This window comes from Molothrus aeneus, chromosome 7, assembly GCF_037042795.1.
Source record: "Molothrus aeneus isolate 106 chromosome 7, BPBGC_Maene_1.0, whole genome shotgun sequence".
NCBI classification, from domain to species: domain Eukaryota; kingdom Metazoa; phylum Chordata; class Aves; order Passeriformes; family Icteridae; genus Molothrus; species Molothrus aeneus.
In genome coordinates this window covers 28922869-28946635 of record NC_089652.1, presented here as the reverse complement: position 1 = coordinate 28946635, position 23767 = coordinate 28922869, and the positions used below count along the sequence as shown (strand labels likewise).

The window sequence follows — 23767 nt, the reverse complement described above, 5'->3', positions numbered from 1 at the left end:
GAGCACTCAATCCAGCTTGGGAGTGCCCTGCTGTATGGAGGGGATTTGCAAAAATAACACTGAATATCCCTTTCAACACAAGAAAAATAAACATTCCATGTGTCACCAGACACACTACACTGACCTGGTCCCCAAGAAACTGTCACATATGACTGAGTTCTTAATCTTTTATTTATGAAAATACACGTGCAGCTAGAGAGTCTACATCAGCCTTGTATTTTCTGTTGATAAATAGTCCTAAAAGCCAAATTTGGTTCAAGTTACAAAGATGCAAGTCTAAAGTAATATCAATGACACGGATACTTTCCACCAATGGAGCTGATCAGGCCTATCACCTTTTTTTCAGGAAATATAAGTAACAAAATTTTTGCAAGGATGAGGTCAGAATTTTCAAACTTTACTGTCAATTAAACAGAATGAAACTACCTACTACACCTGAGGAGACATTAAAGCTTTCTCACCTGATTCCATGTTCTCCCTTTATGAAGATTTAATAAGCAACATTAGCACAACATAATTTGCCACACTTGTGTGCTTAAAGGAAAAAAAAAAGGACAGGAAAAACATAAAGGTAAGAAAGAAAAGAAACTTCCATTACAGACAAGTTCAAGTCCTAACAACAAGATTTTATGTCTCTGTGGAAAGACCAACAGAGATTTCTTGTAAGTAGATATACGTTTGATGAGAACATTTTTTTTTATGTTTTAAACAATCTAAAGACAGGGAAAAGAAAATTGGCAGCAATCCACTAAAAATAAACAATAAATTTAATATTTTATGCTCAGCAAAGCCAAATCAGGATCTTTTTAAGACAAGTAATTTAAACAAGTAATCTATTGTTCTGTGGATAGGGAGCATTTCCTTTATCTAATCTATACACTTATTGCAGGATGAGAACCTAGCTTAAGTTAAACCATGCTTCTCCCTTTTAATGTAAAATAATAAACTATTATGAAAAAGAAAGGAAGTTTAAGAGATTATTTGCCTTTTTTTGGTCTTATTAAATCAGCTGAAATATAACAACAACAGTTTAAAGGATGCCCTTCAAGAATTTTGAGCAACACTGAGCAATAGACCTCTATAATGAAATATGTAAGTATTACACAGTACCACAGGTCACAAGATTTCCTTAAAAATGATGGGATTTAAATAAATGCCTAAAAATGGGGTCATTTACTTTTGAGATACAATGGATTGTGTTTTTCAAACGTTTTTCTTTGACCAAAAACTCCAAAATTTTCTCCTAATAATGTGACTCCAAATTGAGACTCTGAAACATCAGATGAAATGTGAGTTGTGATGGTGCCGTGAGAGTTTGCAATGCGTGGCCAGGAGGTTTTGATATGAAGGTTTGTCAGCATTGTCTGGCCTGGCCCATATTACCAGCAATATTTCCTGAAAGCTTTCAAGTGAAACCTGTTTTCCACATGAGAAACTCTGATGCTTCCTGTGTTCCTGAAGCGAGTGTGCTCCCTCGTTTGTTTAATTAAAACGCACCATTACGGATGTGAACATGGCAATGACCCAACTATTGCTGTTTCTCTCAACCCTGCAAGGACTGCCCCAGTTTCAAGGGGCTAATGTGGGCTCCTGGAAAAATGTTCAAGATCCTTTGACAAGTCAGTTTCCCTGTCAAAGGAATGAGTTTTTAATACAATAAATATCAAAGAGTGGAGAATGTGCCCCGTGAGATCAGTTTAGGCCAGATAGAATGTCTCAGCAAACAGGTTTTCTGCGTCATTCTAACATTGCTATACAGCCCTGTATCAATTGATTTCATCCCATCCATGAAAAAGACTCTCTCTTAACAAACCTAGTCTAGTGATTATCACAAAATGAATGGATCTTTAATTATTCCTGTGACTTACTTCTTAGTTGGAGTCATGCTGACTACCAGTGAAATAATTCTGCTCTCAAGCCTTCTAATCACTCCTGCAGTCATGAATTCACACTAAACAGCAGCACAGAATAACTAAGATTGGACATTACATCACTAAAAACACATGAACCAACTGTCCTCAGTGTCTCCCAGACTGGAACTTCTCCACATTGCTGTAGATAATCTGGAGACCAGTTAAGTACTTAGGAGTTTTCCAGTGACTGGGAAGCAGGGGGAGGGACTAAGCACACTTAAAAAAAAGATAAACTTTCAGTGTGATTATCTCTTGTAGACCTGTTTCTAAAAATACATAAAGAAAATTGAATGCATGTGCTGAAGAACGTGAAGTGCTACATTTAATTAAGGAAATTAGTCTTTTATGAGAGTCAGAAGAACTAAGAATGATCCAAAGGGTCTCTTCCCTATGCATTTTAAGAATCTAGCCTCACTGTCACTAGTGATCATACAAGCACCAGTAATTATTATAGATGTGGTCTTGAGGCAACTTCACTCGAGATCAGGGTATCAGATTACAACTCCAGCATCAGTCCTGCTGGCAACAAGTTCTTAACCTCATGTTTTGTCATCATAGTTGATGAGTTACTAGAAAATCCAGGTTAAGTGTTAGACCAAACAGCAGGACTCAAGCTGGTCATGGCTAAGTCCTACAGAGGGAGAATGTGACTCCATATTTTCCCTGGATTTGTAACATCTGGCAGGCCAGTGAGTACAGGGTGAGAACAGCTGTTTGAGAACAGACAAGAAACACACGGATATGGAACAGCATGTATGCAGGCTGTGCACAGTCCAGCTCTACATCAGCTAAAATGAGATTTATAACATAATTTCAGATAAAAACCTCTGCTCTCTGGCTTTTGTCAGTGCTTGCTGAGGAGCATTAGCACTGGATTCTGAACACAGTGGTGCAGAGCACCACAGGTTGATGTGCCCAGCATATGGCTGGCAGCACACCCCATGCCAGTGGTATTGATGGGAGGATTACAGTCCTCATGGCCTTGGCAGCCAGTGAACCGAACATATTTATTAATGAAATTGTTTATACATGCTGGAAATAATAAATCCCAAATCTATTGAACACCATACTAGGGCTGGAATTAATTATGAACTGGCTTGTAGCAAATCATCTTCTTTCTAAGTTCTGAGCCATAAATATCAAACTCATATGGTTAATTAAGGGCAGAATGATAACCATTATAGCCATGTAATCTTGAGGAACAATATAGGGTACATATAAAGAAAACAGTTCCAAAGGGACATTCAGGTCAAGTCCAATCACTGCTTTTGGCAGCCAACCAAAGCATAAAATTTCCTTTCATAAAGGGATGAAGCTCCACCTGAAAGCTAGTGAAGTGCTACAGCCCAGCTCCTCCTATGACAAGCAATTCCAAAAACTTTCTGCTCCTGTTACTGAGCTCTTCACATACTCTCTTGTCTACACAAGGCTCATGTCCAGCTTATACACATTTTCTCTTAGGTCAACATTTCCCTACAAGTTAAAAAAGTTCTCCCAAGTGTTAAACCTTTTCCAGTGTGGACTAGTTGGGGTCACTGTCTCTTATGCTGTTTGTTTTACTACAGCCCAACTCTTTTGAAGCTTCTTACACAATCTTTCTCTGCACTTGTAGTTCATGGATATCTTTCAATCCCAACTGAGATTTTAAGGACTAACCCTAAGGACTTTGTGAAATGTTGATTTTATTTCTTTTTTGGAAATACTCCAGCTGACATCATTTAGGATAACTTGTGCAGTGCTTCTGGCATCAGTTCTAGAAAAGGAGATACAAAAATGGGAGAGCAACAGCTGCTGGATCAACGTCAGTACCTTCTGCTTTGCCTCACTATCTTTTCTCTTGGTAGTTCCCTGCACAAATACTGACAAAGACCAGTAGTGTTTATGTGATTTGCTCTGACAAGCACAACTCGGATGATGTTCTGAATAAAAGCAAGTTCAAGAGCACTTAGGGAAAATACAAGACAGGGTTTTGAAATCCAGGTAGTCATAAATGCATTCTCTCAATATGCCTCCATATGCTGCTAACAAAGAGACAAAAAATGTTAACGTAAAAGAATGTCCTGCCTGTAGTTGTGGAGAGGGTAGATCAGAAATTATATGCCAGATGAAATCCCTTTTAGATTAGTGCTTTCCAATCTCTTCCAATCTGTAGACCCCATATTTTTTTCAAGGCAAGCACTGTAGCCACTTAAGGTCTTCAAAGAATAAATCTGTTTATCAAATACCTTTACTAACCACTAAGGAACTTAATATCCATGATTCACAGGTTGGGAAATGCTAGAGGTAAGCATACAGTGCTTATTAAAGAGATGTCCATTTAAGAGTCCATGTGCATTTTGTATTTTCAAAACTGTCCAGCCAGTGTTAAACTGAATAATCTACAACAGAAAGTGGAAAGTTCCACTCTGAGAGCATCTACAGCTAAGCAAGTTCATTTTATATATTTCCACAATATAAACAATAACACACACACAACAGTAACTGCCAGAGTCCCTCTCTTGAGGTTTACAAAGTTTCCAGCTACAAGGTCTATTCCTATCTCATTAAGGGAGTTCAAGTATTCTCAACAACTCAATTAAACAAAATATCAAGGCATATTTCTTACATCTTTTGCAATTGAGTTTAGCCAGTATTTGAACAAAAAGAATACTGGGTCACAGATTTGTGGTACACACATAGTCTACTGACATGCAAGGGCATGATCCAGGAAAAATTTGCATGTGAGCTAACTTTATAAGAGGCAATCAAGAAACTCCCCCAGTGTCTCCAGACTAGAATCAAAACTACAGTTTAATTGGAACCAGCCATATGTCTAGGTCACCTAAACGTCTGGGAAAGGCCAACAGAAGTGCAACACCTCTGGGAAGGAGCACATGGGAAATGCCAACAGCCTGAAGTTCAGGAGCTCTACCTGGAATACAGAAAAATCCCTCCAGTCAAGCCCCTGAGCTAAATTCAGCAGAACAGAGGACTGATGCTGGCTGTCTAGGCAAGCTGGTCCCAAAGGGATCAGGAGCCAGAAATAAAGATTCAGCAGGTAGAACAGGGGGCTCATTAACCAGAGCCTTCCCACAGCCCCTGAGGTTTACAACTGACAGCAACAAGACTTAAGCAAGAGGACATTGCACAAGTTCTGGTGACAAGGCAAGTCCAAGCTTAAGCTATGAAGTCAACCAGCAGGCCAGGATCTGGCCCAGTGAGGGTAACCAGGCTCAGATACTGCCCCAGGTCCACAGCAATGAGGGAGGTCCCAGGTCATGCCACAAAATGAGTTGATGGATCAGTGTCTGTCTCAGCAGGGTCTGTGGCCAGGCAGAACAGAGCTGTGGCAAAGCTGGCAGTGAGATTGGTCATTAATGTCCATCAGTGCCCACAGGGCTCTTACAGTGGGCTGAATACCTCCACAGTGACCAGGAAAATGGATGTGCTCAGGTAGGAGGGTACTGGCTCCAGAATAAATTTTGGACTTAAAGAAAACTTTGATAGCGCATCTAATTTTTTTTTCATTAATCAAAAAATTTTATGAAAATTGTTTCAATAAAAAAACCTCCAATCTGCTGTAATTCTTGTTGCCACTTTATAAATACAGCCTTAATTAAATCAAAGCACTTGTAGCTTTAAAATAGAACTCTGCATACATCTAAATGCTTTGCTAAGCCAGGGCCTAAATGCAACGTTGTGTTTGTTTTTGTGTTTGTCTCGTGTTTACAGATGGTGACGGACAAGCCAATCCTTCTGCCAGATCTTTCCCTTTCACATGTGCTCTGTGCAGTCCATGGCCAGGATAAATTGGTGTCGTTCCAACAAGGCCAATTTACACCAGCTGAAGATTCAGACCCACAGCTGTATTTGTGTAAACCTCAATGCTTCATGAACACAGTTTTTCCATTATGAATATCTGTGTATATGATTCATAGAGTACAGTAAGTAAGGCTACAGCACATTAAATTATTCCAGACAATGGGCCCAATTGTCAACCCACTCGAAAATTAGCAAGATGTGTGACGTGACAAATAGCTTTGTATTTATAGCAGAGCACCACTTCCAACATACTCACACTGAATGTTCCCACTAAATGCCAGAGTAAGAGATCTGTGTATTTTTTTCCTGACACATATCAAGCCACAGCCATGTACAAAGTAAGGCATCTGATTCCTACAATGTTGAATAGAGAAGTAGGAGTTTTATTGTTGAAGGTGGGAGAAAATTACAGATCCTGAACATATAAATACAACTAATGACATCTGGGTGTGTTTTTATACATCTGCGTTGTTTGCTTGCTTTTTAGATATTGCACCTTTCCACCACACTTAGTAACATCAAACACTTTCCAGCATTCCTGGAAAGGATTCACTGTTCCTTAAAATGGAAATGGCCTTTTCTGGACACAGATCATCTACAGAAAACTGCTTGCTGTCTAGGTGGAAATTAATTCATTGGTTGGATAGGAAATGTAATACTAAAAGATATAAACAGAAAACAGCCATATGAATGGAAAACACAGTGTAAATTATGAAAATTTCCTCCCCAGATGGGGATCTTCCTTTCAGCTTTCAGAAGAAATTTTCATTCAGATGAAAATGCTGTAGGAGTTTGGTGACTTTGTTATAGACCCTGGTTCTATTCCTGGCTGAATGTGTAACATTCCTGTGACTCCAAATAGCTGCCACTAAGAACAAACCAGCCAGACAGATGTTTGCTGGTTTGTACCAGATTTGTGGCATTTCCTCGACCAAACCCACATGTGTCTGAGGTCCAGAAATGCAGCTGGGTGTAACCACAGCTTTAAACACCTGACTGCTCCCTCAGCAGTGCCCCTGGATCTCACAAGGTGGCCTTCAGGGAGTCCTGAGCTGCCTCCACCCATTTCCTACCAGCTTTGGCACCAGGAGAGGCCCCATCAGGGAGAATCATCACATGCCAGTGCCTGACCATGCTGCCAGAACATCCATCAGACAGGGAACACCTGGACACAAAGTGTCAGGGAAAGAAAATGAGGGTTGCTGAGGGATACTGTGCTGGAGACACACTGTGGTGTCACACCTCAGGGACGAGTGGCCCATGTCAGAGCAGGAACTCTAAGGAACAACAGCAGAAGAAAAAAATAAGAATCAGAGAATAGCTGTAATAGCAGCAAAAAGAAACTTATGTGAATATTATCCCTGACATGCCCTGCTGCCCACCAGCCCACCAAAAAACTTTTGATGGACTAGGTATAAACCAAGACACAAATGAGGGAAATTTAAGCTGGTGAAAAGTAGGTGTTTATGGCAGTGTGTCCTGCTTTTTCCTTTCAACACCCAAATCAAGATCAGAAATTTGTGTTCATAAGCTTTAAACTGAGCAAAATTCCTCAATTCAAGACTGTTTTATCTGTGACACCTCTTCAGCACCTGTGCAGGACATGAGGCATCCAGGACTCTGGTGCCAAATAATACAGAGGGGTCTTGCAAGACATGAGGGTTCAAGGAAATATTTCTGAATTACATTCTCTGTAATGTGCATGATTTGTAAGAAGAAAAGTCAGAGCCACCTGGTTTAAAATTACACTGATACTTCTGGAAGCTATCCACAGACCATGCTACTGGTTTTTCCTCTTCAACCCTCACCAGCTCCAAAGAAGACAACCTCTCAGCTGTACACCCACCTTTATCTGCTCTCTATAAATAGATATAAAGGGTAATTTAAGACACACTTTTAAGACCCCAAGCACTGCCAAGTGTGGGCCATTGAAAGCATTTCAGCCAGGCCAGGAAGACATTCATTTAGAAATAATCACATCGCTACATCTGAAAGATGCTGCACAATAAGTCTGTGAACCTCATGTACAGCTTAATTACATTATTTCCTGACAGCTAGTCTCTTGCCACCTAACCTTTTTGAGGATCAAAGCAATAAGTTTAAAATAACCCAGCTTTCTCATCTTTGCCTAGATGTGTGGGCTTTGTTACCCTCTAGAGCATTTGGGTCTTCTCATCTTCATTAGTTAAAGCTAAAGAACTTTGTGGTTAAAACATGCTATAATCATCCTTAAAAATGAGTTTTAAGTCTGTATTCATGTGCCCAAACTGATTTTTGTGCCATACTGATCAGGGGAGCATTCCTGTGCCTCCCAGCGGTGCCAAGTCGGAGATGCTGAAACAGTCTCAAAATGCTCCCTATCAAAATTGGCAAGCGAAAGAAGGAGGAAATTTCTGCAAATGCAAAAATATTCCATCAGAACATACTGCCTTCAATTATTTTTGGACCCATTCTAATGTTCGAGGAGGAAGCAGGAGGAATAGTAACTGCGTATCCAGTGTCGGCAGCAGGAAACTACAAATAGCAGAGCACACCATGTTCCAGTTCCAGCCACAGCGGCTGCGGAGCCGCTTCCTCACAGGCAGCGAGGCGGCTGCTGCCGGAGCCTGGAAACAGAGCAGGAACAGAGCCATGGCTTGGGCAGGGCTGGCTGTGCCCCTTGCACTGAGAGGTCACGAGCTGTGCTGGACGCCCCAGTGTCAGTGGGACAGAGTGGCCCCAGATGCTGTAACTTGTGGGAACCCAGGACATTCCTCTGGCTGTCCAGGACGTCCAGGACCCCTGCCAGGGGGCTCAGGAGCCCTGGCACGGAGCCCAAAACACCTGTGGGTTTGATTATGACCCATGGAGCAAATTACAAACCTTATATGAAGATCAGCAAGCCACAACAGTTCAGGTAGAGTAATAGTGAAGTTATCACGGGGTGGAAAAGTAGATTTTGGGGTTTTCGTATGGGGGTTCAGGAGGCAAGATGGAGGTAACTGGGCATGTCCAGCCTTTCTCCTTCTTCTTCTTGGCCTCCATCTTCTGCTGTGATGTTGGCACTTACAGATTGGTTTAGAGTAGAAGCTCACTGTCTAACATAGGTGATAGGTATTGGAAAGTCATGGTAAACATTGTACACATAGTTTTTAGTATAAAGACATAACACCACCCCGGGGACAGGCAGAGTGCCTGGAACTGTCCTGCTGGACGGACTTCAGCAGGGCAGGAGGAAGAATTTTATAGATAAGAAACAATAAACAACCTTGAGACCGAGAAATGAAGAGCTCTGACTCCTTCTTCGAGCACCGGGCTGGGAAAAGAGACTTTCGAACTTTTCTCGGGGTCACTCTGACAAGCGAGGGATCCCGACGGTAACTGTGCTACAGGGCACGCTCAGCATGAAGGAAACGCGCAACTCTTCCTCACCCCGAGCTGCAGCAGCAGAGTGAGGCATTGTTAGTAATTTTACATTCCCATCAAAAAGATCAGGTTCAATTCCAAGTGCTATGGAGGAAACAGGTTTATCTGCCAATAAAAGAAAAAAAACCCACCAGCACAGGGCAGCACAGGGCAGAATGAATTAATATAGAAAGAAGGAAAGCATTGAGATGTTTATTTTACACATCAGATCGGGACTCCCACTGCAGGACAGGCTTCCTGTGCAACAGGAGGCAAGGCAGTTAACCCCTGTGGTTTTTAATTCCCAATTTTTAGCTTTGAACTATGCATCCTTTGCACTTAATTTTGCTGCTCCAGTGCCAATCCAGCTCAACAGAAATCAGTGTCTGGCAGAAGATTGCCCTTCCTGATGGACAGCTGTCCACATCTGAAAAATTAGTACAAATGCCTTGAGAAGATTCTTGTGTTCTTTGCTTCTGGAGCCTGAACTTGGGTCATGGAAGTGTTAAGGGAGGAAGTCTGTACCCTCAGAGCTGTTGAACCAGCAGCAGACTTGTTGCAGGAGAAACAGAAATGTCAACAGGAGGCTACAAAAGCATCCTGCCCCTTTGTCACAGAGAAAGAAGTGATGGTTACAGCAATGGAAGGTGACATTCACCACTAGAATCACAGCCACAAGGAAGAGCATTTCTGATATATATATATATATTTACCCTGATCCCTGTATTGCTCTGCTCAGCAGGCAAGGCAATCCCACACTTCCTCAAACCAGATGGCAAAATGGGGCTTGTAGCTTCTTTCAGCTGTAGGAGCAGCACAAAGCATTTGGTGTGTACTTGTGAGTTTGTCCTGTGGTTATTAGCTTTGTCCCCAAGCTTTCTACTGATGGATGGAAAGGCAGAAAAGCAAACCTTCACAATGCTATTGGCATAACAAGGGAAGACCCCCCTGGTCTTGACTGATAAATAGGAAAGTAGCAGGCTTGACACGGTGGGGAAGCTGCAAGCTCCTTTGGAGCATCACTAATAACGAAGGGACTCCTCTGGACTTGGACTCCTCTGCAGTCCAATTAGCAGAAATAAACTCTGTGCTTTGAGGAAAGTTAAAAACATCTATAATGATCTCCCGATCTTGCAAAAATTTTTTTCCCCCACTACAGGTACCAAGAACAGGATCTTATTAAGTGTGACCAGCAGTGGTCAAAGTAATGAATGCTTCCCACAGAGGCCACCAGGATTACTTCCCGCTCCGACAACTCTTCACTTTACATTGGGAGCAACAAATTGCAGATGGCATTAGCAACCTGTCAGAAAGTGACTTCCGATTAAAGAGAGCAGATGTCAGCATCTTTCATTCAGAACTGCAGCCTGCAAAGACAGCAAGTGCCAGCATGCAGGTTCTGAACTGAGACATGCAGGCTAGGCAGGATTCATCCTTCTATTAAAGATGAAGGGGTTTGCAAGTCATTTATTGTTATAGATGCTGAAGATTTGCCCCCACAGGTCCCCAAGGATTCTTTGGTGCACTTGGCTAGGTGATGGAAATGGCAGATTTGACACAGTTTAGCTGCCACTCTCAGAGCCTTCCAAAAGGGAAGGTGCAGATTCCACTATGAAATCTCTTTAGCACGACATCTACACTCACAGCATCACAACGAGCTGTCAACACATGCTCTGTGCACAACCACCCCTTGTTATAATGTTTTTTCTGCTTCTAGGCAAACTTTGTTCTTTTATTTGGCTTGTTTAAAAACAAATAATCTGAGACCAGGTAAACCCAAGTAATACAGGAAATTGATGACCTGCTATGTCACCACTGAGGTTCCAAAAAATATCAGTAAAGATACATTCAGAACATTGCACTGTTTATCCAGCTGCATTAGAACACCTCATAGTGGCTTACCTATGACAACGAGTACTGAGGTGCTTCAAGACAAAGCAGGAGCAGTACTCAGTAGCAAGAATTCAATTAATTTAAAATGCTACAGAAAAAAAACATGATAAAGAACACATTTGAATAAACACTGAAAGTTAATTAAAACATGCTACAATAGAGTTATTGCTACATGCTTTCAATTCTCACCTGTTTATTAGAGTCTCCTTTGTTCTAGGAAGTGTGAAGTAATTAAATGCAAGTGATTAGAGCTGGCATAGGTTCATCTGGGGAAACACACAGATTTTTAAGAATAGATGTACAGCTTCCCCCTTTGATATGAACTTCCTGCGTTGGTCTTTTGTCTGCCCTTGACTGATGCTATCAGAAGAGTTATTGCTCAAAACAGCTTAAGTGAAGCAGAATATTCCCAGTATATGCCAAAGCAACCCAAATCCTCTGTGGGTATACATATGTGTTCCATAGGAATATTTTCATACCCTTACATCTCCAAGGGCCATTCTCAACTGAAAATCTGCATTTCCTTTTTGGAAACAACCAATATCCCAGTCAGATTCAGGACCTCACTGTGCTAGATATCATACAAACACACACTCAAGTATTTATTGTTTATGCACCAGCTCAGCCTCAATTCAAGCCTCCTTTCCATATCACCTTTGTAATCATCTTTCCAACAATTTATGATCAGATACTGTAAAATGGTGTCTGCCAATCAAACAATTTAGGGACCTATCTGCACTTATTTTCTGTGTTCTGACTGTATTAGAAATGATGTGCCAGAGCAAACACCTCATGTTGAACATGGGGCCTGTCCTCTGCTGTTTTAATTTCAGAGTGGGTTAAGTACAAAGCATGGGGTGACATGATGACCTTCTATCCACATGGCAGCTTATTTCAGCTGACAGCTGACTTTCCTTCCCAACACTGCCATCCCAAGCCTGATTTTATGAACAGTTGTCTAGTGAGAATCTCTATAGCGAAAAAAAGGCACCATATGCTAAAGGAAACTTCAGATTATAAAATAAAGCATTTGTCATTGGCAGCATGGGAGAGAAGATGCCAGATTTGGAAACAAGGTTTCAGGAGAGAACAGACACTATGTGCTCTGTTCAAGAGTCCATTGCATGAAAAAAGACAAAGATGTTAAGGCAATTTAAAGTACTTTGACTAAATTCAAAGACTCTTGAGCAATGTCTATTCCAGATCCATAAATGTAGAGATCTGTATATTTATTCTATCTAATAAAAATAAGAACCATTTGTGTCAGGAATTGGTTTCAAAGCTCATTATTTATATATCAAGACTACTGAAAGCCCTGGCAAATGTTGCAGATGTGAACTAACATAACTGGAATCCTGGGATGGGGACACCAGCATGGACAGACGGAGATTTGGTCTCCTTACCATAAGTGGGTGGCCAGGGCTGACCCTTCCACCAGCAGGGCTGGAGCCAGAGCCAGCAGCTGGGACCAGGGAATGCCACACTGCTCCAGCTCACTCAGTGCTGTCACTGGGAGCACTGATAGAGACCTTGAGTCCCTCACAGATTTCAACAGCAGCTGCAACTCTTTCTGCTTTACAAGGCCTGGCCTCTTTCTTTTTAGCAGACAACTCAGGGAGACCTTGAGCATGAAAATGCAACTAGATAAGGGCTACAGCTAAAACTAATCTGAAACTGAGTTGTTTCACCTGAAGGGAGAAGCAGTTGCTTTGGGCTGAGAGGGGTAGCTATCACCAAAAACTTGGCCCTCTGAGAACTCCTATTCTGGAATTACAGGTCAGAGATTTCATTTATGCTTAGCAGTAAATTCTTGGCCACTCTTCTTATAAAGCTCTCTGCAAACATGTGGATGTTCAAAAACATGACAGCCAGTATTCCCAGGCAGTATCTGCACCCCAAGGCCCTATCCTATCTCTGAAAAACATTTGAAAAAGGCTGACAGAAACATGCTTAAATGAGTCTCACTTAGACCCTCAGTCAAATACCTCTGCAGAAGACACTAAGCTTATTGAATCCTTTCATGGCAGAAGTCTTACAGAGCTTACCTCAGGTCTAACAACATCCCCCGTGCTCAGAATCTCCAGGAAAGCTCCTTATTGCAATGCTCACTCACTGTGCTGTTCTGATATTCATGGTTTAAGTACTTAGATGGAAAATCCAGAGCATGCTGAGTTCTGCACACCAATTCAGGGTTCACGTAACTTAAATGAAATCTAAATCCTATACAAAATTCCATGTCTAATCCATTATTATTATGCCTGTATGATTATTACTGTTAACTGCTAAATACTATTCATTCAGTAACAAATCCCTTCATAGTCAAACAGCACATAGGGCATATGTACTTCAGATGTGCTCTCATTATTAATCTTGACTGTGGTTCTGTCCCCTCTTAATGTGCTTCCTGCCTCCTCCCCAGTCCTAATTAACCACCTCCCCAGAACTCCTTCATTTTTTATTCATTTCACATATGAAAGGTTCCTCTGCCACCTTCTCAGAACTCTCCTCATTGGCTTCCCATTCTCACTCCCTGGGACACATCCCTCTCACAGTAATTGTAAGCCAATAATTCACATGAAATCTTTGAGGTGATTGTATATATGGCACATAGCACAGATCAAAGAAACCAAGTGCTTCCAGCAGTGAAATAAGAGAGAGGAAATGGTCCTTCACTAAGTGGATTTTATCTCAGTCAGAGAAGTCTGTCCCAGGTGCTGTGCCTGGTGGAATTATGCAAGTCCTTAAGGGTTAATATGACATGTTGCAAAAAGGAAAACTCTATACATTTGCTTTATGCATCACTTCAAGGGTCTTTTGACACTGCTAAAAGAAGAAAACTTAGAGGTGATGTGGAATGTAAAAGGAAGCCAAGTTTGTTTTTAATCTTTCTTACACTGCTTTTCCAGAAAGTCAGCTAGGACCCATTTCTAGGAAATGCTTCCCTTGACTAAAAGGGCAGCTACAATTGCTCTACTTAATGGACTGTAATAAAATAAACTGCCTCCTATTAGCAAGAAGGATCCTATCATCAGGTTTGTAATGCATTTTATTACAGAACATACAGCATCAGAATTTTCAAATGCAATGTGGGGAAGTAATGTACAAAACAGTTGAAGTGGATGTCATATAATCACAAATGTACTGATAGTTTCCTTTCTCTCAAACATCAAGATATCAATGTTTCCTCTTTAAAGCCATCTTTTCCCACCTAAATCACATAATGCATTTTCACATTTTGCATTCTATTATCCACCAAAGCCATCTTGCATCTTTTTAGACAAAGAGTAGCTTGCAGAACATTTCTTCCTTCTGAGGAACATGAACCCTTGGCAGGTGTAACACTCCAAAACCAGTATGAGCATGGTCAAATACTTGGATTATATATTCTTGGATATTCCTCTCTCCCACTGACTTTGCTGTTGAGCTAGAGCTTCTCTGTAGTTTTCGAGACTAACTCTCCCTAGTGTTAAGTGGCATTTTAAATTAGGAACTCCTAAATTTCATCTGGCACTTCAGAATGGCTATACCTTTAGTTAATGGGTGTAATGTGTTTATGCTGACAATAGGAGTCTTCCCAATACTTTCATTAGGAATTGCAACTGTACACTGGACAGGAGTCAAGTACAGCTCACATATCTGTGACTTTCTTCCTTGAGAAACCAAATGTCACATTATTTATTTCACTCTGTGGGGCCTGAGTTTAATAGCACCAACTCAGTAGAATAATAACACATCAGTTCCCGTATTCAAGTAGACCTGCCTGAGGAAGGGGCCAGAGGTGGGTGTGAGAAGGGAGGAAGGCAGTGTCTCCTCAGTGCTGTGGTCTCACTGCCCACACCAGCACAGGGAGCAGGATGCAGGAGAACTGCTGCAATTGTTACTGCACCCTATTCCTCTTAACCATTTGCTTATACCCCCCTCCAAACCGGTCTCCTATCCATGAACTTTGCATCGTTAATCACATTCCCATCACTCTTGCACTCAGTGAGCTCTTTCTGTTGTTCCAGGCTGGTCACATCACCTGGGAAATGGGAGCTACAGCTGCTGTGGGGTAGGAGCAGCAAGTTATCCACGCTTTCTGCTCCCTCTCCCTGCAGAGCAGCAGAACCAGGGCAGCCCCAGCAGCCTGCACAGCTTCCCATTGCCTGCTCCACAGGGAAAATCACTGGCAGAGTTGTGTTTTTCAAAGGGAAGCCTTGGTTTACACGGGGCTGATGGTTTTAACTGTAAGCCTGCTACTTCACTGCTCCTTGAAGACTAGATGTGGCCTGTGGTTTGCCACTAGACTTTCTACAAAGCTGGCCTGATCCAAATAAAATGTTTCTCCCACCGCAAGCTTCCAATGAAATTCACTTGTGGCATTTTCTAACTCCTTCTTTTGGAGATCTCCTTTGTGTAGTGGACTGTGTGGGAAGTCAGGAAGCAGAAGGGGAGGTGAGGACAGAGAGAACACGCCAAGCCCCCTCTGCCTCCTGTTGGGGCTGACCCCCACAGTGATAGAGCAGCTCCTTGCTCTGCTGTGAGCAGCTTACAGTGCAGACCCTCAGCTCAGTCCAGCTGGTGACTGTATTGTTTATACTTAACATGGACAACGCTGATTACGTCATGATAGATGGTTTTTATTCACATCCATGTTGGGGTAGTACAATTGGTGTGGAACCAACAGAAAATGATGTGGAAATTCCTACAAAAGTCAAATTGGGTGCCAGTTACAAATGATTTCCAGAAAAGCTGGAAAGTACAGAGTGTAAGTATAATTTTTGTCTTTTTTTGGTATTTATTCAAGTGTAAAACATGTGGACTCTTGCCTGAATTCTTCTCCCTGTCCAGATTTCCACCAACCAATTATCATTTCTCAGATAGTTCCAATACTTGGATCTACGTTGATTGTGGGGTTTTTGTTTCAAACAATATTCAATTTAGACTGGGACATATTTTTTAATGTTACTGGTGACTAAAAATATTTTCCCTGTTACCCAGTAAAACACAGTAAAGCCTCAGTTCTAGTTTCAAAATTATATATATCTGTACATATGTATTTCTCCATTAGCTGGCGAGGAATAAATTTGTTGAACAGTGAGGGTCAGGGCTTCGCCAGCAGCTGAAATGTGTTATTTATCAGCAGATCATTACAGTCAGCACTGCACAGCATGTGAACTTCCTCACACCCCTCTGCCAAAGCTCCCCACATGGCTGACCTGCCTGCTGACTTGAGCTTCAAGGAGCTTCCAGTCTCCATCTGGAGACTCAATCTCACTGCACTGCTTGTGCCTATGTGATAGCCCCACTTTTCCTTTCCCTTGGCCCCAGCACAGGAAAGTACAACCCTAAAGGCCCGAATGGGGACAAAGTTTCTCTACAGAAAGCCCTGCTCTCTCTCACTGATTTGAGTGGGAGAAGCCCAGGTTCTGCCTGCCATCCCCTCTGTTTATTTTGGCAATAATATGAGTTGTTCAGCACACAACTATACAGACTTCTGTAAGTTGTAATGCATGTAATTTAAATATTTTGTGTGTCCAGGCAGTGTCTGCCATTTCTAAATGTTCTAATACAGGGGATCTCTGGGAGGAAGAAAAGTGAATTGATTTGCTTTTAAAACCTGGGGTACTGTAGTACCAAAGGGTTCAAAAATTAATCTTCCTTAAAATACTGTGTGTTTTAGTCCTTGTGTCCCTTTTTTCCCCCATTTTTAAGGAACTTTTCAGGCAATGAGAACACCTGAAATTTTTGAAATCAGAGATGTCCAGAAAATGAAAGTCCTTGTCCATTTTCTTCTTATTGGAACAGGTTTCCTGAAATATCATCAAATGAATTTAGAGAGATATTTTAAAAGACCCTGAAACCTTGTTTATGTTCAGAATTTTATCTTGGAGTTTGAGCTTTCACAGGTTATTAGAGTTATCATTTGATTAGAACTAAATTACATGTCCAGGTTATACAAAAAGAGCTGTCTCTCTCTCCAGGAGATGAGGAGTAACTGGGCTCTGCTACCATACCTGAGTAGAATGCAACTGAGAAAATGAAGGTACCTGGAAACTCTAAAATTCAATACACAGTGATGGCTATTTCTACATGGAGACAGCACTCGGGCTGGATTTAGCTCTGGACATTTTATGAAACAAGTACTTTCCAGTCTGAGGTGGTGAGACTACTTCAAAGAGACCTGAGAAAGGCAGCTACAGAGGAAAAGCACATCAATGTTTTACATCAGTCTACACGTGTGAAATGTGATGTTAAAGGGTCTGAAACCCTTCCGGGAAGAATTTTAGGGACTCACAAACTGAGAAGATTAAAAGCACAGATTTGGGAATATAAAACAAGAAAATATTTTATATTCTTTAAGAAAATGTAGAAGTCAAGAAAAGGGAAGCAGAGCCTGAGCAGGGAGAAGCTGATTATATGTTTAGTTAATGTGAGGCAGACAAAGAAGAGAAGAGCAGAATCCTGGTTTTGTCAAACTGGAATTGCTCAAGACAGCTACTTTTACAAAGGCAGAAATCACATTCTGTTTCTTCCTTCATCTCAAAAATTTCATGTATTTTCTGACTTGCCTAGACCTTATACATATAAATCTCAGAATAACATATGCAAAGAGCTTTGCTGTTGCATTGCCTAGACTTATATCAAACCATCCTTTCATGCCTGTGCAGGAGGTAGAAAGGAAACTCCTTGGAGACTTCCTTCAATGCCACAGAACAGTGCTTGGCAACAAGGACTTCTCAAACACTGACTTGGCTTGGGAGCCTTTCAGCTTTTAACATTATTAATTATAATAATTCACTAATACTATTGTTGAATAATTAATAAATTATACAATTATATTAATAAGCAGTGGTCATCTGAATAATCCCAAAGAAATTGAAAATCCAAAGTGATGCATTAACCAAAGTACAGCCACTGCTGGGAAGGACAGAAGGGAGAGTCCTCCTTGTAGCATATGACACAGAAGGAACAGGGAGAATGCTACTATTGTAGCATTTGGAATTAAAACTCTGCTCCTGTGCATCCCTGAGCGGTTCTGCAGTGACTCTTATTTTAGAGGGACTCATCTGAATTCAAGGTTTTCCCAACAGGAGGATTGATTATACAATGGTGGAGCTTTTTCAGTCCTAGCAAGTCTTAGAAATATTTAGCAAATGCATTGAAAACCAATGTCAAGTATCTTGTTCTGCACTAATGAAGATTAAGTTTGTTTCAGCCATGTGCTTCTTAGTGATGTTTTAAAATAACACTAACTAGTAACTGATTAAAAAAACCGTCCTCATGAGATCCCCCTGCTCATGAGTCTGCTTTTCTTCTGCAACTCCTCCTGGGTCTGTCCAGGCAGACACATTAGTGAAACAACTGGATAATACATTAAGTAGAGAAGATTCAGAGATTGGTGCTTTTGATGGATATACAGACTAGATAGACACAAGTCTGAGAGCTCAGTACCTTCCCCTGAGAATACCCCACCTCTGTGGCCTGGAATTTTAAATGTGCCACCTTAAAAGGTGCCAAGCACTTCTGCATTAAGAAAGCCAAGACTTTAGTGCTACATGGTTTTCTAAAGTAAATTTCCTGAAACCCATACTTGAAATTTTCCACAGACTCCAAGAAGTGCAAACAATAATCATAGTGAATCAAACCGCAAAAACATTCTCTTTTCGGTGCTGTGACAAGAAGATAAATATATTCATAAGCTTAGTAAAAGAAGCTTGAAAAAAAAAAGCCAGGGCCTTGTGCTAATGTCTACCAAATATACTCATTATATGACAGAAAAGCAGATTAACTTTCACCAAAAGCAACACAGAAAAATTACTCTTGGATATTACTATGCCTGCTACAGTTAGCTGGGTGAATTTGGTTTACGAGTCACGTAAAGTGTATCTGCTGGCAACATGAAATTTGCACTGGTGATGAACACCTCATGTTAGCATTTACAGAAAAAAACGGCCACCCTTGCAATAGAGTCTTGTTTAAAACATGAAAAAAGGAACAGATTACTCCCTACCTTCTCTGCATCTTGCTCAAAAAGCCGGAGTTGAAAGCACTGGTCCAGTTTCAACTTGCGGACATGCCACATCTGATGCAAGTGTTGCCGGGTAGAATGCAGCTTGTCTAAAAGGCTGGTGATCTTTGGCACAAGACTTTGAAAATCTGCACTTCCAGGAATGCAGTTCCTACCAGAAAAACCATCACTGGACCTTATGCATTGTAATAACCTCTGGCCCTCACGATCCAGTTCTTCCACAGGAGCTTTAATCACTTTTTTCTTAAGCTGTGTGTGCTCATCAATCAGCCTTCTTGAGCCCTCAACGTCAACTGGAAACTCTTTCCTAGCCAACATTTCCTGGAGATCCTCCAGCCTCGATAATAAATGGATGGCACTGTTGAAAAACTCTTCCAAGGAGACACGCAGCTCTATCCATTCATCGTGGTTGTAATCCAAGGACCCTTCAAACTCATCTGTCAGTTGAGAAGGATCCACAAGCTTTGCCAGGCCTTCCACAGACACCATACTTGTCTAAGGAAGGGAAAAGGACAGCATTTAAATCAGGGACCATCCAATTAGAATTAACAGCACAACCCACAAACAGCATGGAGCAAGTATTTTCCTCATCAATCCATAATTGAAGGAACATTGTAAAGGATGTCAAGGCCTGTGTTTAATTTTAATACATTAATTGGACAGAAAATTTTGCTTCTAACGGCATATATTTATTTATTTAGTCACTCATTAAAAGATGTGATATTTACTGGAATAATGCCTATCTTTTTCATCTGGCCTGACTATCAAAAACATGTAGTGAAAATGCTTCTGCCAGAGATTTCATCAGCCCAGTTGGACACTGAAGACTTCTTACTGCAGCTTTTGGATATCTGGACATGGTTGTTCACTAAATGGGTACAGGGCATTGCAAGCACTCTGCTACTTGTGTTACACCCCAGCTAGCAGCAGCTACACAGAAGCAAAAATTTCATGTATATGAACTGAAGCAGGTATTGCAAACTGCCTTAACAGTTGGGTTTCTTATTCCAAATTATTCCAGTTGACTTTTTGCCACTCTTTCATATTAGCAATTTCTAATGTAATTAAGCTAAAATCAATGTGCAAGTGAAATGTCATTGAAGTATTAACAACTAGAATTTATTGCCAATAGAAAGTACTGCTCACGAATCATACACGATCAATGAGAAATGGTTTTAATTCATTCAGACTCTGTAACTGGTGATGGAGAAAAGCACTGGGTGTCTGGAAAGCAGATTACAGTTTAAGGACACAGCAACTGATAGCTTTTCCCATTAGTTTTAGACAAAATACTTTCTGAAATTAGGAGCATAGGCTTTCATATGTAACTAGAGATTTTCAGTGCTCTCATGTTAACGCCCAAGCTGGCAGCCCTTAAAGGCTTTTCTCTTCATCAGTGACTGCACATCTATCCCCTAAAGATCAGGCCTCTAAAGAATGTCAGAGCTTGTGCTATTCAGAAATGGAGGCACCCAATCATCACAGAACTCTTGTAGAAGACATCTACAAAGAAAAACACCTAAAATCCTGACCATAATCCTAAATTATGTCCAAAATAGTAGGCTAGCCACTGGTTAAAGGTTAACAATAGGCTTTTTCTTCCAATTTGTATCCATCCAAAAATATCAGGCGTTCTGCAATATATTAAAATTGAGATTGTATTGAACTTAATTTCAGGAGAAAGATTATTTAAAAATGTTCTTGCAATATTCCTTGCTTTGAGGAAAAGGGAGGACAGTGGGAGGAGCAAACAAACATTGGGAAGGTAAGTATGCTGCTTCAGAGCATTTTCAAATTTTTATACCTCCTGACCTGACACTGAAACCTTGAAGACAATTCAATTTAGAGCTTAACTGCCTGTCAGGGAAATACTTCTCTTCATGGCTAACACTAGGGCATCCCCCTGCAGTCTGTCAGGCTAATGGAAACATTACTCTAATCATGCAGAGAATTTGACATTATGAGACAGTAGAAAGGCTTTTCATTTCTTAAATTCAGCAGAAATGTTCTTTATTCAGGTTTGATTTTTTATGTAGTTCTTCAAACTCTAATGAAAACAGTTTTAGTGAGGCAGGTAGGTGCATACGGTTTCCTAGGCATTGCTCATCCTTCTTTTTGAAATCAATTTTCTAAGTGCTGTCCACTGTTTAGCCTTCTTCTGCAGGAGAAGGAAAATAGTCTTGAAGGCACCTCTGAATTAATGCTAAATAAGCTGCCTGGTCCATTCCTCAAAGTGACAGAAAACTTTGGAATCCACATACATCAAACAAGCACTTTTCTTTCTCTCTCTGGGTGAAGATCTATGTACATGCTTCACTCTGGACTGTGACACAGAAACACTGCCAGAATTTCACTCCCCAAAATCCAACTCATCAGAGTCCACTAAGGGTCCCACAGTTCCCTGGCACACACATAATGCTCCCTTTAGCTCAAAAGAGAAATCTGGCCTTAAAAGAATCCTTTCAATAGAAGTTCCTTGACTGTGGTGTGTATATTGCAGGGTGGACCACAGCTCAGGAAATCTTTGTTTGAATCATGGAATTGAAGGACTCAAACCATTCTGTGATTCTTAGTGTCTGCAGGTGGTCCAATACATAGTGAAAGCACTGACTCTCCTCCTCCAGCCCAAAAATTTGTGAACCATTGGACACCCCTGTGAACAACCCTGCAGACAGACTAAGGCTCAAAGGCACTGATAACACACACAAAATGAAAATACCCTTAATGCATTCCAGCAAATGAATCCAGAGCTTTTTAAACAATACAGACTCAGAGCTGTAAACATGAAGCATAACTTGGTCACAGTTTACTCTTTGCTATCATCACAACAACTCCACATAATAAAAATATATGTCAAGCCTCCAGAAGGTATTTATTAATTTTTTAATCAAACAAATCTTTTAAAAATACATACTTGAACTCTGTTACTTTATCTGTCCTCAAAGGTACCAAGGAGTGTAAAGACTTATTTAATCAAAGCAAAATTTATGAGTTGACTGGATTATGTGAAACAGGGGTAAAAATTTACAAGCATTTAAAATGTGATAACAATGAAAAATTGTGTTAATGAGTAACACTGATCTAATTCCACAGAGCAATTCAAGGGTCCTTGCAAGAACAGGTTGAAGATAAGGACACATTTATATCACACTGACTTCAACAAAACTTTAATATATACTTAAATACAGTCTTCTTAAATACAGTCTTCCATTGCAGTAAATGTTAAGAGCTATAACCAAATTCTCTTCTGCCTTCCAGAGATGCAAAACCTCTGTGTCTCTCTGAATTAATGGATTGGTAAAACAGCCAACAATATAAGTGTTTCTCAGTGAATTATTAAAAAACAATACATTGACTAAGTAATGGCATGGCATGATTGATGTATGAGCACTTTGTGCACCTGAATTTCAGCTTCTTTTTGGGCAAGAAGCTGAAATTCACAGAAAACTGAAGTGCTACAGAGAAGACAGCTGGTTTGTCTTCATCAACAACAAAGCTAGTAAATTCACCTTAATTGTGCAGTTATATACTGGTTACTTCTCAAAGGACATGCCTGAGGCACCTTATCATTCACACAAGTTGTTAATGCTATCTCTGAACTATAAATCTAAATTAAATGAAAGAGGTGAAAATTTAGCAAATGTCTTTTCCAAAAAAAAAAAAAGCCACTAGTGGAAGATGGATAGAGGTAAACTAACAAACTCATACATTTGCACCTAGAAAACTGTATCTTTATTATTTTGATGGATTTGGTGTTGTGGTTTCTTTGAGGTTTTTTTCCTATAAGAAACAAAGGAAAGACTTAATGCAACATCATGAAAAATAAATACCACCAAAAAAAACCTCTCAGCAAAATTAACTATGTTAACCTCTGGGATGAAATATGCAACTCATTTCAACAGTGTGCTCAGAAAACAACCTGATGCCAGGACATCAGCCCCCTCCTGCACTCAGATGTTTTTTTTGCTTTCAATCACAGGGGGTTTTTACCTGAAGAAAAGTTCTTATCAGAAATTATGCTTTACAATTAATTTCTACATGGCTCTCACCTCAAAGATGAACTTGGAACTGCCGAAGTTTGTTTTCTGCTTCTGCCAAAAATTATCAGGTTTTATAATCAGGGCAACATGAATCTCAGCAGGAAAGGCTTCTTGAAGGGTTTTTAGGAGAGGCTTGATCAAATCCCATTTGGATCCCCGCATATCGATAATAACAGTGAATCCTCGTTTGCAAACATCTTCACTGCAAGAATAAAAGCACATCATGATAATTAATATTGTGGGCAGCCACAGTGACACTTAGCTTTTGTTGCTGGTATTTGGTGCTTCAGAGCAAAGCAAGGAATGATTAACATAAAAGACAAGAGATAGTACAGTGTAAAGGCTATAAGAAAGGTCATATTAAATGGGCTATAATTTAATTTACATGAAATGCAAGTGTCTAGATTACAGTTTAATCTCTAATTTTCCAAACACGTGTAATTCAAATATTCACTAAAAAGCATACATACTTTCACACAATTGGTAACAGAATCAAACACATCTGTGTAGAAGCTCTTTATGCGTACATACAATGGATTCTGCTTTCAACCCAGCCAAAGTCAACAAGCAGGGTCCTGTGCCTTAGCATTACAACACTTTTAAATTTGGGTGCCTTCATTTTTAGAGGCCCTTTAAAAAGTTGAACTTCCAGAAAAGTGTCATGTCCAGAAAAATGCCTTGCAATTACTCCTTGTCAGGAAGGTCCTTGTGACTCAGCATGTGCA

The 23767-nt window shown here is 40.6% G+C and overlaps 1 protein-coding gene across 3 annotated transcripts in view; it reads right to left on the bottom strand.

Moving 5' to 3' along the window:
• The window catches only part of KALRN (kalirin RhoGEF kinase), a 464957-nt gene that overhangs the window by 253569 nt on the left and 187621 nt on the right, over positions 1-23767 (bottom strand). For all 3 annotated transcript variants that reach the window (XM_066553090.1, XM_066553091.1, XM_066553092.1), the window contains exons 4-5: positions 23052-23244; positions 18985-19497 (exon numbers count right to left, since the gene is read on the bottom strand). In XM_066553090.1, coding sequence (XP_066409187.1) covers positions 18985-19497; positions 23052-23244 — 706 coding nt within the window. The remainder of the gene's footprint in view (positions 1-18984; positions 19498-23051; positions 23245-23767) is intronic.